General features: G+C 39.1%; 1 protein-coding gene across 1 annotated transcript in view; it reads left to right on the plus strand.

Annotated features, from left to right (window-relative positions):
• MATN3 (matrilin 3) overlaps positions 1-14485 on the plus strand; it is a 15145-nt gene extending 660 nt beyond the window's left edge. The window contains exons 2-8 of the mRNA XM_017824795.1: positions 1337-1906; positions 5383-5505; positions 5938-6060; positions 6642-6764; positions 8644-8766; positions 12188-12295; positions 14011-14485. Of these exons, the coding sequence (XP_017680284.1) occupies positions 1337-1906; positions 5383-5505; positions 5938-6060; positions 6642-6764; positions 8644-8766; positions 12188-12295; positions 14011-14066 (1226 nt within the window). The 3' untranslated portion in view covers positions 14067-14485. The remainder of the gene's footprint in view (positions 1-1336; positions 1907-5382; positions 5506-5937; positions 6061-6641; positions 6765-8643; positions 8767-12187; positions 12296-14010) is intronic.
• The last annotated feature ends 1063 nt before the right edge of the window (positions 14486-15548 follow it).

Below are 15548 nucleotides of genomic sequence, written 5' to 3' on the forward strand. Positions count from 1 at the left end.
CTGCGCAGGCTCGAAGGGTTAATGACCTTTCCCAAATCTTCGCTCGCGAAGACTGGCCATTATACCTGTATGGGATCCTAGATTTGTCTGGTGTCTGGTCTGTTATTCTGTCCAAAGGCAATATCAACTCTGCTGCTGTGCTTGCTGATGGAATTCGTGCAATTTGATTTTTTCCCCTCTTTTTTCACTTGAACAACAGAAAAAAGTTTTTTAATGCCTTGAAAAAAACTTTTCACCTTTACTTTTAAAAGACTTGTGAAGTGGGTTTGTTTCTTCTTTTTTCATTTCAGCTGGAATGATGAAAGTGAACTTGACAGTAGCCAGGAGAAGTGTGATCCCAAAACTGCTCTCAGGGAGCAAATTCAAACTGAACACCTCATATTTTACTATTTAATGCACTCTTGAGCCAGAATGTCTCTTTTATAGAAAATACTCTGCTTTTGGGTTGTGTGTTTTTCATAAACCTGCTGCAAATCCAATCTTGATGGTATAAACTAAGTACATGGCACCGTCAGTGTCAGGTCAGGGTATCAGGACAGGGAGGGTATGTTTTGGGTGCCTGCTGTTGCTGTCTTAATTGGTTTTTGTCTTCTTAGAAGTGATGCCTGTCTCTGATCTGAGCTGTGGCTTTTCTGTTCCTAGATTTATATGTCAGTGAGGAATTTTGGAAGCTAGAAGTAAGTGTGTAAATGTCCATTTTTACATGTAAAGTTACTTCATAAGTAATTTCATTTTTCTCTATGCTCTAGAAGCCTTAAAACAGTAACAACTTCTAAAGAAACCTTTATGCATCGTCATTTGTGTCTTTTTTCTGTTGGCCTTTATTTCTTCTTGTGTACTTTGGATTGTGAATTACAAAGAGATAATTCCTATTTAGCAAGTTATATTGCTACTATCCTAAAAGATATTAGGATCTGTTCACTATGTGATCTGGCCAGTTCTTTTGCCATTTTATTTCTTTATCTTATAAAAAGTGGAATTCTGGCTTTATCATTACAAAAATAAACAGTAAATACATTTATATATAATTGCTACATCTCTGTTTTGACTGTTACATGAAAGCCACAACCCTTAGTTTCAAGGATAGTTAGACATTTTGAGGGTTCAAATGTGCACCTATCCGTTAATCTGTTAAGTTCAATTATTTAATTACTTGTCAAAATTAATATTTAAAAATTTCTAATGTGTTGCTCACTATAATTTTAAGCCTCTTCCTAAAGAATCAAGCAACATTATCTGGTAGGGGTAGTTTGCCATGGCAGCACTCACTCCTCTTGGGTCAGAGCTCCCATCCTGTGTAGGAGACGACTGAAGTGTTTCCCTTCCTTCTTGACAGACACTACCTGCAAGAACCGGCCCCTGGACCTTGTCTTCATTGTAGACAGTTCCCGTAGTGTCCGACCTGAAGAGTTTGAGAAAGTGAAAGTCTTTCTGTCAGAAATGATTGATACCCTGGATGTTGGGGAAAGGACGACGCGTGTGGCGGTCATGAATTACGCGAGCACTGTCAAGGTGGAGTTCCCCCTCCGGACCTATTTCGACAAAGCCTCTCTGAAGGAGGCTGTGTCTCGCATTGAGCCCTTGTCTGCTGGCACCATGACTGGCCTTGCTATCCAGACTGCTATGGATGAAGTCTTCACCGAGGAAATGGGCACCCGCCCAGCAACCCTCAACATCCCCAAGGTGGTCATTGTTGTGACAGACGGACGCCCACAAGACCAGGTCCAAGAGGTGGCAGCGAGTGCCCGGACAGCTGGCATTGAGATCTACGCGGTTGGGGTGGACCGGGCAGACATGCAGTCCCTGAGGATAATGGCCAGTGAGCCACTAGATGAACATGTCTTCTATGTGGAGACCTACGGTGTGATTGAAAAGCTGACATCGAAATTCAGAAAGACTTTCTGTGGTAAGGGGGCCAGTCCAGGAGGGTAGTGTAATTTGGCTCCTTTTGGCTTCTACTATGGTTTCGCTCCCTAAGAAAGAAGTTCTTTTTCAGAAGTGTTATGTATCACATCTAAACATTTCCTTTGCCATCCATTGGGTAAACAAGCAAATTCTTTTATTCAGTGGAGGCCAAGTAATGACCTTTCATTCTGAATAGCGACCTTACCACGTAGGTAACAGACCTGACTTGAGTGGACCTCCTTGTGCAAGTGGTCAGATTTAGTGCCAGAGAAATCACAGCAATCTGGACAGGGTTTGGCTGTGTATATTTACTGACTTACCGAGAGCACACACCAGAGCTCTGCAGGCTGCTCATTTCTTTTACCATCTCGCTGGGAAGCCAGGAGGGTAGGAATGTGGAGCTGAAGGGCTCCTTATAGGTTCAGAGTAGGAAAGTAAGCTGGCAGGTGAACCACCATGTTGGCTTGAGAAATCTGGTGCAGGATGAAGTGTCCAAGCCCAATGGCAGGTCACCTTGGGACGGGCTTTCACTCATTAGGCACTGCTGTGCTTTTTCATTGTGCCAGGGTTGCACCTCTCTCTGTTTCTCTGCAAATTGATTTAGACAAGGAACTGTGGGATGGGATGAATTATCTTCGCTCTTTCAGGGCTGATCTTGGAAAAATGCTGGATGTATTTGGTTTAGGTTAGAACTCCACTGATGTCGCTAGGCCGGAGGGGATGGTTATTGTCATTTATAGAAAAAAAAAATCATCTGGAGTATTCAGAACTGCCTATAGATAGCTGTGACACAGCCCTACTCACAGAATTCACGCCAAATTTTTGACAATTAAGAAACTTGTACAAATCTTGTACAAATCTACTTTGTACAAATAATTGTCAAAAAGTTGGCAATGTGTTACTCTGTTATTTCAGAGCCTTACTAAAAATTACCCCCATACCTTTTGAGTATGTTTTGAGTCAATAGACCTCTTTCTCTAGGTATGAAATAAATGTGTAGGACCATCTGCAGACAGGACAATTTGCCCAATAACTAGCATAGGAAATGCCTTGAGGTTTGGCTTGACACCATGTTGTGCTGCTGATGTGACCAGATCCTCTCTCTGGTAGCTGGAAGTGGGCACAAATACCCACCTAGCTGGACATGTATGTGTGCTGTGAACACAGCACTAATTTTCCACCTATGTTCTTGCCAGAGCAAGTCCTTTCATAGCACCAAAGAAAAATCTCTTGTTCTTAAGAGTAAATTTACTGTTTATTGTGCTGAAGCACAGAAATTATGCCCCTGCAGGGCTGGAGGATAAATCAGAGAGCTCACACATGTACACTTCCAGTGTAACTCTGAATTGCCTGTGTGCAATTAGCCAAAATCTGTGGGATTCATGAACAAAGACAGGGCACAAGACATAGTTTTTAAGAAAGTTCCTACAAACCAAATGCATCTAAGAGGGTCTTGTAAGACAGTGTGGTAAACTGGGTCCTTTTCCAGCTCCAGACTGCTCCAGTCAGAATTCTGGACTCACCAGTGACAATTTGCTTTTAACAAGGTAAATAAATTTGTTTGTAGGGTGAACTGAAAACAGGAAAACTAATGTTCAGGGGAAAAACAGTTTGCTAAGATCAAGTTCTTGATGCATTGAGAGCATTATTCAATATGAGACCATCCCAGAGATGGAAAATCTTAGTGTTGAATTGCTGTCCAAGTCAGTGGACGTTTGACTTTCCTACCACAAAAATCTGACCATTTGAGTCTGAGCTTCTCACTTATGCTTGAAAATATCACACCACAGATTTTGTTCATAAATGATGGAGATTAATTCTCTTATTCTCAAGGGTGTATCAGAATGAAAAGGCGCTGTCTTGGTTTGAAATTTGTTTTTACCAAAGGAAAATGTTGCCTTGTTTTCAGACATCATAACATGAGAAGGTTCAAGCACTCTTGCTTCTGATTACTTATCTCACCACTGTTGCTTTGGAGTTTGATTTTACAACTCCAAATGTAGTCCATACCCACATTGTAAGTACTAGTCTAAGTAAAATCTCAGGTAAAAACATACTTGTCTTCCCATTTTTCTTCTCTTTTGTTTCTTCCTTTCTTTACTTATTGTCCCTGGTTTTTTTCCCCTTCACGTTTTTTAACTCCAATGTTTTTTCCCACTCCTTCCCTCTCCCTTTCCCTTCCCCAATTTAGTAATTTCAAAAGCGTTTGAGTATCTATGTTTCCTTTACAGTCTGTGGAGATAAACAAGGGCATCTTTAGTGACCAAAGAGGCAGCAGATCACTCGAGAAGCAGCTAAATACACTTGAGAAAAACTGGTCAGGAGTTAATTAGCTACATAGTCTGTGAAGGAAAAGACTGTCAACACATACAGTGCATTGCACAGTCATTTTGTCTGCCTTGTCACCACAGCACACTTATATCAGCTGCATATCCATCATGCTGCTTTCATGTCACTGTTTTGTCTGTTCTCAGGCTGAGACAGCCTTACTGTTTGCTGGGGAATCAGTGGATCCTTGAAAACTGAATTTCATTTTGTACTTTGCAGTTTCAGCTTCTTGGTTGGTTCTCTGAGATTCGGACATTATTTCTGTACTCCCCTTCAATTAGGAGTTTCATGTGCCTGTATAGCTACCTTACTGTAGAGACTTTCCTGCATATCATCCTTTGGTTTTGACTTCTAAAATCTGATGGGTCAAGGCAGCTGCAGCCCTCACACGCCCCATCTTGCACTGGTGGGTTCCCTTGCTGGCTGATACATACGGGCCATCATTACACAGACACACTCTTTATTCATGGGAAGACAGTATGTTATCCTGCTGCCTCTGAGTAATTTTTCTGTTCCTTTTGGTCTTGATCCTCTTTCTGTTTCTCCCCTCCCCTCCTCTCCATTCCCCTCTCCTCCCTTCTATTTTCCTCTTCCTCTTCCTTTTCCTTTCCCTTTCCCTTTTCCCTTTCCTCTCAATTAATTTCATTTTGCTTTCTGTTACGTTTCAGTTTACATGGGAGTGTTTTCCAGTGCGCCAACAACTCATAGATCAGGTTCTGTGCCAGTGAGCTGAAGTTTGTAAGCCACCGGACAGTGACTGATACATTTTAGCATTATTTCAGCTGGTTGTCTGTAATAGAAAGGACTGGGTATAAAAAGCCAGAAGGTCCTTTTCATTGCTGATTTCTCATTTCCAGTGAAATGTTACTAAATGCTTAAAATCTCTCCCTGTTGCACTCTTTTCAATTCATCTTTTCCTCTGGCACCTCAGGTGGTGAGTTATTTCAGTGACATTTATGACCTCTCCCTGTTGGCTACAGAATGATGCAAAGGAGAGCTGTAAGTTTTTGAGACAGTGACACAGCATTGACATTTACTACCACTAATCCAGCAAACAGTGCAAGATGTACTTCTGTAATCATGAATGATTAATGACTGTTTCTTTCCTTTGGGATGACTGAAGTACCTTTCTGTGAATGCCCTTTGTAGCTGTGAATGTGTGTGCCCTCGGGATCCATGACTGCGAGCAGTTCTGTGTGAGGAATGGCAGATCCTACCTCTGTGACTGCTATGAAGGCTACACTCTGAATCCAGATAAGAGAACCTGCTCAGGTATGTTCATTTGGTGAATGTGAGCAACTAGAAAAAAAATTCACTTTTTAACACCATAATTGGGTTTGAGAAGCTACTTGTGTACTTCTGTTGAAACACTGAACATCTGTATCTTTTTCAATAATAATAAATCTAGTAATGAATAATGAATAAAAATCTGCTGCAAGTAATGGTGAGAAGTAGTTTGTTTCCATCACCATCCTTTTTAATTATGCCTACAGATCCATTCATGAGGGGCAGATGTCAAAACAAAGTCTTCAGATGCAGACACTCTATAGATATTTTCTCCTACCACTTGTTCTAATTCCTTCAATTAGTATTGCCATTTTTGAGCTGACTCCAAATCGAAATATATTAAAAAATGTGAATGTGCACTCCATCTGAACTACTTTTTATTAACAATGAACTGGTTCTCTAACGTGCATCTTGCAGCTGTGGACACGTGTGCGCCAGGAAGGCACGACTGTGATCAGATCTGTGTGAGTAACAACGGATCCTATGTCTGTGACTGCCATGAAGGCTACACCTTGAATCCAGACAAGAAGACTTGCTCAGGTAAGAATTAAAGGCTACTTGAATATATGAAACCCATGGAGATATGGACATGTTTTCTTTGACTTACCCTCATTATTTCTACTTGAAAAATTGCTTATAGACATCAATGCTTAAAACGAGAACTCACCTGTAGACTTTCCCCTTGGTTCCAATAGCAACACAATTGCAATTTTCTTTATATTTGTTCATTAAAAAATGCAATTTGGCACTTATCTACCATTTCATGATCTTCACAGTATTTCATAAACATTGCTTAGCTGCTTAGTCTGACACAGGGCAGGTTATTCCTCATCTTGTTTTTTTAGCTTTATCCTTACTGGGAATGTTCAGGACTGTTGGAATTTCTGATGAAAGTAAGAACTGCATGAGATGTGGTATAGTCATGTCTTGCAGTCCTGGTATCTGCCTTCTCCATTAAATAATTAGTAATTGAATTCAGCTGTCTGCAGCATAATACAACAATGTAGTAGGACACTGTTTGATTTCTGATTAAATTGTAATTATAAATGTTGAGCATTTAAAACTCTTGAGTGTCTGGGAGAGATTAATAGGTTTCTTTTCTTAACCATGGTTCACCACAGCCATGGATATGTGTGCACCTGGAAGGCATGACTGTGCACAAGTCTGTCTGAGTAATGATGGATCCTACAGCTGTGGCTGCTATGAAGGATACACTCTGAATCCAGACAAGAAGACTTGCTCAGGTAAAATCTAATTAAGGAAATACTGTGTTCAGCTAAAAGCAAGTAGCTTTTGAAAATCAGGTTAACTTATGTTATTTTCCTGATAAATTATCTAAGAGTTTATGTACAACTGCTTAAAACACAGGACTACTTTGTTTCTTCATATGAACAGTAGTAATTTCAGACCCATGGCTCTTCTACAGTTGTGTGAACCTTGTATTTGGTAATATTAAAATACCATTTAGCATATCCTTGAGGACTTCATAGTATTTTTACACCCATGGAGCATAAATTCCCATATCCAGTATGCAATGTGCATTACCCGTGTCAGAAAACTCTTCGGCAAAGCAGCACAAGGAAATGAGATGAAGGAGAGCAAGGACTGTGCTGGAAGAGAGACTGAAGTCTGTATCATCATGAGTGTGATTGCTCTTTCTGGTGGATGTGTTGAGACCTTAAAAGATACTCCAGTCTTAGAGCTCTAGAGGATGGAGGGAAATGTTCTTTCCCAGTGCTGGTCTCTTGTGGAGAACAGGAGCATAGATGTAGCTGATACTTAAGGATATACAAGTAAATATATCGATAATATGTATTCTATATTTTCTTCATGTCATTAGGGTTTGAACTTCACTGTTAATTTCACTGGATGTCTCACTGATGATTTATTTAGAGAAATTCCTTTTTTTCCCTACTTGACTATAATCCTTTTCCTACACACTACATTGTGTGTGACAAAGTGCTGAACTTAAGTGTTCAGTTCCAGGAGGTTCCTAGGCAAATCTCTCCAATTAAGTCATAGGTCTCACATCTCAAAGAGGTGAAGCCAGAGTGCCTCAGTATTTCTTCCTGTTTAGTTTAAGATCTGATTTTGTAAATATGGTGCCTAGGATTAACTCTCACCTGGCATTATAGAGAGGCAATAAACATGTGAGGGAATGTAGATTCACTTAGGCATCCCCTCTGGGAGTCCAATCCAAAGCTTATTTCTTAGCACTGATTCTCCTCCTGCATAGTCAAACTTGAAATTATTGTCCTAATATGCTTGCTTTTTTTCCCTTTTGAATCTCATTTTGCAGTATGCTACTAATGATTTCTCAACCATCCAGGTCTTTGTGATAATTATATCACAAAGACATGCAAAGAACAATGCAAAAATAGTCTAGGTCCAGGAGAGGGTACTTTCCACTTTTCCTTTCCCTTTCCCTTTCGCTTTCCCTTTCCCTTTCTTTCTCTCTTTCTCTCTCTCCCTTTTCTCTGTGTCTTCCTCTCTTTCTCTCTTGCTTTCTTTATCCTTCCTTTATCCTTCCTTGTGCCTTACTGGGCCTCCTTACTGCAAAGATATCCAAATATAGGAACTCCTTCTCAGCTTGCCCTTTCAGAGCTGACGTGTTAAATTTGGCAGAAAACAGCAGCCTCACACATAAAGTGCCCACTTTGTAACGGGCAGTGGGTGTCATGTCTCTTTTTTTTAGCAGCCACGTATACTTTTCAGTTTATGGTCTTTTGACTCCACAAAACAGTGTCTTCTCCAACTCAATTAGAGCTGAAATAATGCCAAATAGTCTCTTAAAATCCAGATATTTGTTCTCTGAGATTCTGTTGGATAATTGTTTTGTAACTGTGTCCTTGCTAGTTCCATTCCTTTTGCAATCTGTTACAACTGCAAAAAAGTGTTGCCAGTATTCAAAAAATTGTATTAATTTTGTGATGTTGATAGCCAGATAAAAACACAATCTGTATACCCTGCTGTGGTTAATGGCATGGTGACATGCAATAAAAACACCCTGGTTTGAATCTAAATGAAGACACGTTTGCAAATGGGAATTACTATCACCAACTCTAAAGGCTGAAGTTTGGATATTTTGATTAATATTCTTCTCTTCTGAAATGCCTCCCCCAGCTGTTGACGTGTGTGCGCCTGGAAGGCACGACTGTGAGCAGGTCTGTGTGAGAGGTGATCTGTTCTTCTCCTGTGACTGTTACCAAGGCTACACCCTCAACCCAGACAAGAAGACTTGCTCAAGTAAGACCAGATCGCTGTTCCCTTTCCCCTCACAGCCTCCCCAGCCAAATGCATGTGTTGCATAGCTCTCACTAGCAGGTTAATATATTTGAATCTGTCTGAGAAACTTTCACGTGCATTCAGGTGCTACAAGGCAGTTCTATGTCACTCTGCCTTTTCCACTTTGAGCAAAATTCAGAGATGCAAAGAACTTTATTATGCAACAATGCTAGTAACTACTTATCATTCAGTCTTTGTATCTTAGTACTAAGGCCTTCATTAATTTATGCAATATTCAGCAAACTCAGAACTGAGAAATAATTGAAGCGTTGGGGTTAGTCATACTTTGCAGTACTGTGGAACCTGTGTACCACCATGCAAGACAGTTTGATGTGACATCCAACCTTCCAGGCTGAATTTCATGTTTGCTGTTTCTTTCTTTTGCTTCACAGTGACTTTGTGTTACAGTAAAAATGTAATAATTTCAGAAGGGTTTCTTTCCTTCCCAGTCTCCTTACTGTCAAGTTATTGTATACTGGAAACTTTTCCTAGCATTCCTTTGGAGTTCATATGGCACTTCACATCTGATAGAGTTAGGTAGCTGCAGTCAGAGGGACCAAGGACTGAGGTATCCCTTGTATTAATTAATGTATTTATCCACAGTAAGACAATTAGTTTGTCTCGCTGCTCCAAGACAAGGTCAGTTACACATCTCAGTAGTTCCTGGTAAGATTCATACAGGATAGGCTCCCAGCATGGAAAAGCATTGCCATTGGGAAGCATTAAAAAATGTCATCTTGTTTTCTGATAACTGTTCCTCCAAAGTGCATTCTGTAGGAACTGATGTACAGGAACCCATGACTGTGAGCAGGTCCGTGTGAGTTATGGTGGATCATATACCTTCATTGCTATGAAGGCTTTACCTTTAATCCAGATAAGAAAACATGTTCAAGTAATAATTTAATGTTGGGGTATTTTTTTCTGAATATGTTTATTTACTGAAGCACCTCTCTTCAATGCGTTAAATCTTTTTAAGCGTTTGAGAAATGTTCCATCAGCTTGCAAGCTCCCTGGATATATAATCCCTTTTCATTCTTTTATGACTCTTTCCACTAGTGTTTTGAGCTAGTTTGGTTCTTCTTGTTTAGTTATAGCAGTTACTGTATTTAAAACTACAGATGACTCTTATCTGTCACCATGCATTTAAGGACTCACTGTTTTTAAAAATGCAGTCTGTTATAATCTGCATTTCCTTATGAAATGGAAATAACTGGGGCCATTAGCAAGGTGGGGTTCTGGGGCATCTGTCTTTGGGATGTGGGTCTCAATTGTGTACCAGCATTTGGAGGATGGTGGGGAGCCAGAGGGGAATAGAACTGTTGTAAGAACTATTGCAGTGCTAAACCCTATGTTCTTGTCCACTCCTCCAAGCTCAGTGGGGCAAGCATGAACTGTTGTCTCTTCAGATGGGCAATAATGGCATCAAATATTGATGTAGATAAGTTAAGTTGGGTTGGCAGGGATCTCAAAAGGTACCTAGTCTGACCTCTGGTTCAGAGCAGGAATAACTCGCCATCACATCAAGTAGCCAAAGACTCTATGTGAGAGCACAGTTATAAAATAGGTCGATATAGCCAAACACCATCTGCAAAAATAATGATTTCTTGTTGGTCTGGACTTAAACACAAATGCAGTGTAAAAACACAACTTTACAGTGTTTTGTATGACTTTTTGGGCATCCCGGTGGCAACAGGAATGTCCCATATTTTGAATATCAAATACTGGAAGACTCTCAATTTCACAGAAGGACTGAAGAAGAATTCAGAGTACGCCTGGACAATTGCCAAAGTTGGTTGGAAAAGTAATTTTGTTGAAACAGACAAAATCCAAGGAGGATCTGTATCTGTAATTGGAGAATTTAAATGAGACATAAAAAAATTAACTGGCAGTTGGCTGGAAACCAACCATGTTGGTGTGATGTTTTGAACTGGCCTTCGTCCAGCTGTCTCCTTTGTACATTGACCATAAAGCCAGTGGAATGTTCCAAAGAAGAGAGCTGAACAAATACAGGTCCACTGGAATCAAGGAGACACCAGTTTCAACACTGGCTCTAAGACAAATGAATTTCTGCACTGCTAGTAATGAATCTGTTCATTTCCTGCAAAATGGCAATATCAATGGCATGATTGATAACCAAAAAAAAAAAGGAGCCAAACCAATTCAGAACAAAAGAGAAGCATATCCAGATACAATATTCCCATTGTTTCCTTATTACAGCACTTTGTTTGACATTGATCAGTTATGCATTTATATATCTATAGAAAAAATAAATGAATAATCTGTTGTCATTGCCTTTGCAAGCAATGTAAAAAAATAAGTGAAGAGACAGGTATTACATACAGGTAATACCTCTTGTATATGAGAGTGTATTTCATAACTGTAGGCCCTCTTTTAAGAAGTCTTTGCCTTTGGATACTTATTATTCTGGTCTCAGATGTAGATGGTTATCTCACTACAGTACCTGTGCTGCAGTAGCTGTTGATATGTTTGTTCTCAGCCTGCAGCAAGTGGTACAGCCTTAACTTATTTACTTTATGTAGTAGGTGAGGTTAAGTTGCCTTTCATGCAGCTAAGAACTCACAGCCATCAGCTAATGCCTGACATTATACCACAATGAAATTATCATCTCTCTGAACCCTAGGTTTTTGGTGAATTATGGAGAAAAGGGAATTCTTGAGGACAGCTGAGGCTGCTCCCCTGTTAGTCTGGAAGACTGAGGTCAAGACCTAGGAAAGATTCAATGGAACTATAGTGGAGTATGACATTACTTGTTTTCTCTTTCTTAAGAGACTGGTGACTTCTCTATCACACTAACTGGCTCCTCCAGTGATATTGCTGTGTCTTTCTACTAAATTTTAAATTCACTTGGGCCTATTAGAATGATGTCATTCCCTACATCTATATTTATGTGACATTGGAATGGATTTGTGCCCACACCTCTTGAACCAGAAAAGATACTCCCTGTGCACACATATTGCCAATGTTAGAGACAAAGAGTACTTGTGGGGTAATACACATTGATGATTTAGCTGAACTTCTGATGCAGAGTATTTAAAATTAATACACAAGCTCCTGCTTTCACTTTTTGGTATTATTTACCAAGAGGTAAATTCAATTCTTCTAGTTCCTTCCCAAGCTGAGACTTATGTATCTAAATTCTACCCACATCTCAGAAACTGATGCAAAGCAATGAATTTCTGGCACTGACCTACTCTTTGTGTCTAAAATCACTATGTGCCTTCTTGCTTGGCTTAAAAACTCCTGGAGGCTTAACTTTGGACTAATGCATGAGTTCGATTCCTTTTGCAGGATCAAGCATTTTCTTGGGATTTAAATGGTCAGGAATTGTAATAAATACTCTAAATGCTGTTTTCTCTCTTAGGAGCCATAACGAGCAGTCTCGTAACAACTGAAGAGTCCTGTAAGTGTGAGGCCATAGCTGCCCTCCAGGACTCGGTCACCTCGCGCCTTGAAGCTCTGTCCACAAAATATATCCTTTTTCTTACCTGAGCTCCTGCATTCAGCACTTTACTGGTATTTTAGAGGTAGCTGTTTTGATACAAACCAGGGAAGAAATATCCCTCAAAAGAGAAAGTATTTTCCATGTGATTTTAGAAAAATTATGGAAAAAATCTTGGTTGTTGCAAACACCACTATGTTTTCACATTTCACTGAAGAGTGTATCATGACACAGATATAACAAATATATATGGCCACATCCCCTAGACTACATATGCCATGTTGAACATCAAGCACTGATCTATTTATAATTCTTCCAGATGACTTTTACTGTTACAACAAATGCTCACTTTTGAGCGCTCCTATTATGTCCCAAAACTTTAGAGACAACTTCACAGTGTGACAAGAGTCCTCTTAGGTGTGGTATTCCTCTGCATCCCATCTGCAGAGGCAGGCACTGTCCCAAGAGATTTTCATGCACCTTCTGTTCTGTGAAAATGTGCAAGCCTATTAATAACCAGCTCCTGGGATATAGAAAAATGGGAGAGCTGCAATGCAGGGTGCCGAGAAATGTGGTCAGCTCCCAGATTCAACATTCCACAAACATGTGGGAGAAAAATACCCAAACAACATACAAAAAGAAAGCGGTGAACTCTGTGGTACCACACAAACCTGAATGCTGGAATAAATGCCCTCAGATGGCATGGCAGGAACTAATAACTGGAATTTAAAGTTGGACAAGCTGTGGACCATCCTAAGCCATAATTTTTAAAGTGAGAGTGGTTGATCACTTACAATTTACCAAAGATTGTGGCAGATTTTCCTTGCTGGAAATTTTTGAAACTGCATTTTTTTTTCTCTAAAAGGTGCTCTTGTTCAAAGAGGGATTGATTTAGAGGAGCGTTATGTCAGTGGTAGTCATCCTGATCCTCAGGGCTTCAAAGAAGTATGGTCCATTTAGGATTAATCAGAGAAGGAGAGCAAACTAATAAGTTTAGAGATGAACTCATAATTTAGACAGATAAAAGAATTTTTCAATTTGCCAAAGTTTCTGGAAGTCAAATGAAAACTTCTGCCAAGGACAAAAGGCTTTCCCAGAGCTTGAATAAATTCAAAGTTATTTTTATGAGATCTAATTGCAAATCTCTCTTCTTGCACTGTGTTTGGAGTTCAGTTTATCTGCCTGGGAAAATCGAAGGGAAGACTCTGATTTTTTTTGATTATAATATATATTTCTGGGAATCTAAGTCGTTAAAAGTGAACAGTAAGATAATTAAACCTGTAATGTCATCTTAGAAGTAGCATGTCCTTCAGAGATCAATTTTTCTGCCTCAAGAGCTAATGCTAAGCAAAAAAATGCAGTGGTTTCAAGTTAGGATTTTACCTGATTATAAAGAATAGAGGCTTCCTTTCAGAGTTTTTCTTTGGTAGGCCATTTGTATCCCTAGCATCGTTTCAAGACAACCTGGAAAACACAGCACAGACAATCATCTGCCTCTTCTCAGCCTGGAATGTCACTTGGTCCAATTCCTTCTAAGAAGTGAGGGTTGTTGAGATTATTTGGGAAGATGCCAGACCTTGACAGATCTCTAGAATATTTTGAAATCTGTGGTTCAAGGATGTATTGACCTCATCTAGAAAACAGATTGTGTGTTGAAATGTGTGTTGAAAACGCAGCAATGAGAAAGATTAAAAATAAAACAAACCCTATAGCCATCTATTTTATTGCCCTTAACAACTGGCCACTAGATGAAGTGTCTGAGAAGCTGCAGGCATATCAAGACAGACAGCAGGTTGTCTGAGTTATCCTTCTGCTTGATTTTAAAATAATCTTTCAGAATCAAACCTTTTTGTAGTTTTTTGCTTTACTTTGTTGCACAGCTTACAAAACAGGAGTTGGTTTGTTATTATTGACAAGTGCCAAGAAGACTTCATGAAGAAAACAGTCTTGAAAATACAGTGACCCTGAGGATCTTCATGTACAGTCACTTCATAGCCATAACACTACACCTGCTGTGCTTCAGTTCGTACTGCAAGTAGTGCAGCAGATACTGCTTTTCTGCAGTAACTGCATTTTTTATTCTCTTACTTCAAAGTAAATAGAGAAAAAATGAATGGATACAGTATATCACATTATATAAAGCTGTGAAACGGCAAGACAGAGAGAAAAAAATGTGCCTATGTCTTTTGTCTGTTAAATGGAACAGTAAGTTGGGATCTTGTAACTTATTTTAATAAAATACAGTATGATATGCACATTGATGTTGGAAGTGTTTTTGTATACAACTTAAAAGATGTGTGTTATGAAATAAAGGGTTTAAAAAAACAAAGAAACAAAACCTCAAAGATAAAGGAGGCATAAATGGGAGAAATTCACAGAATTAAACAGGATACTGTCCTCAAGTCACATAGCTGGAAAAAGAAGCATTTGATTTTAAAACCGACAAGTACTTATTAATATAGGTAAAAGGTTTAACAGTAATTCCAAGCATTAAAAATGTTGTTTAACATTCAGGATGGTAACAGATATCCTCCAATTTAAGGTTTTTATCCTGCAAGATTTACTTATTAGTCAATTATTAGTTATTATTAGTTAATCATTCCTGTTGTCATACCAAGGACTTTACTGAGACTACTTGTGTCTATTGTGCTTGTAGAAGAAAACACACAAGATAACAATTAAAAAAATTAATTGTGAAAGGAATCTACTACTTTTGTACACTGGCATTTATAATAATCCAAATGTTTTCGAATCTATATTTACATTTAGATTCAAAACTATGATTAAGTTTTTTTAATCAAAAAATTCCAACATATTTTGTAGAGCCTTGCAATGTAATTACATAAAATATCTGGTAACTGGTTTGCCAAGGACATATTAATGACTTCTGTGCATGTTTCATACCCTGCACATAATAGATACAGACAAGTCCAGTTATGTTCACTGCACATGGGAGTGAGACTTCAGGTATGTCTATACATTAATGTTAAGTTGGAATATAACACTTAATAGCACAAATGAACAGTTTCAGCAAGGGCTAAAAACCAAACTATAAACTGTCCAAGGATGCTGGATTGGACTGTGGTTGATATTTTATGATGTGTTCCCACTGGTATTAATTTGTTGTTGTTCAATTAGTGGGACAACCTGGCTATGCTACACTTGTTTCCTCAAAGTGCTATGTATGCATATATTTTTTCTCTAAGTCAGGGAGGTTTATATCCAGCACTTTTCTTACTTTCATGTCCTCTGTTTAGCCATGGGTATTATACAGGGATTTATA

This window comes from Lepidothrix coronata, unplaced genomic scaffold, assembly GCF_001604755.1.
Source record: "Lepidothrix coronata isolate B3197 unplaced genomic scaffold, Lepidothrix_coronata-1.0 Scaffold113, whole genome shotgun sequence".
Classification (NCBI taxonomy): Eukaryota; Metazoa; Chordata; class Aves; order Passeriformes; family Pipridae; genus Lepidothrix; species Lepidothrix coronata.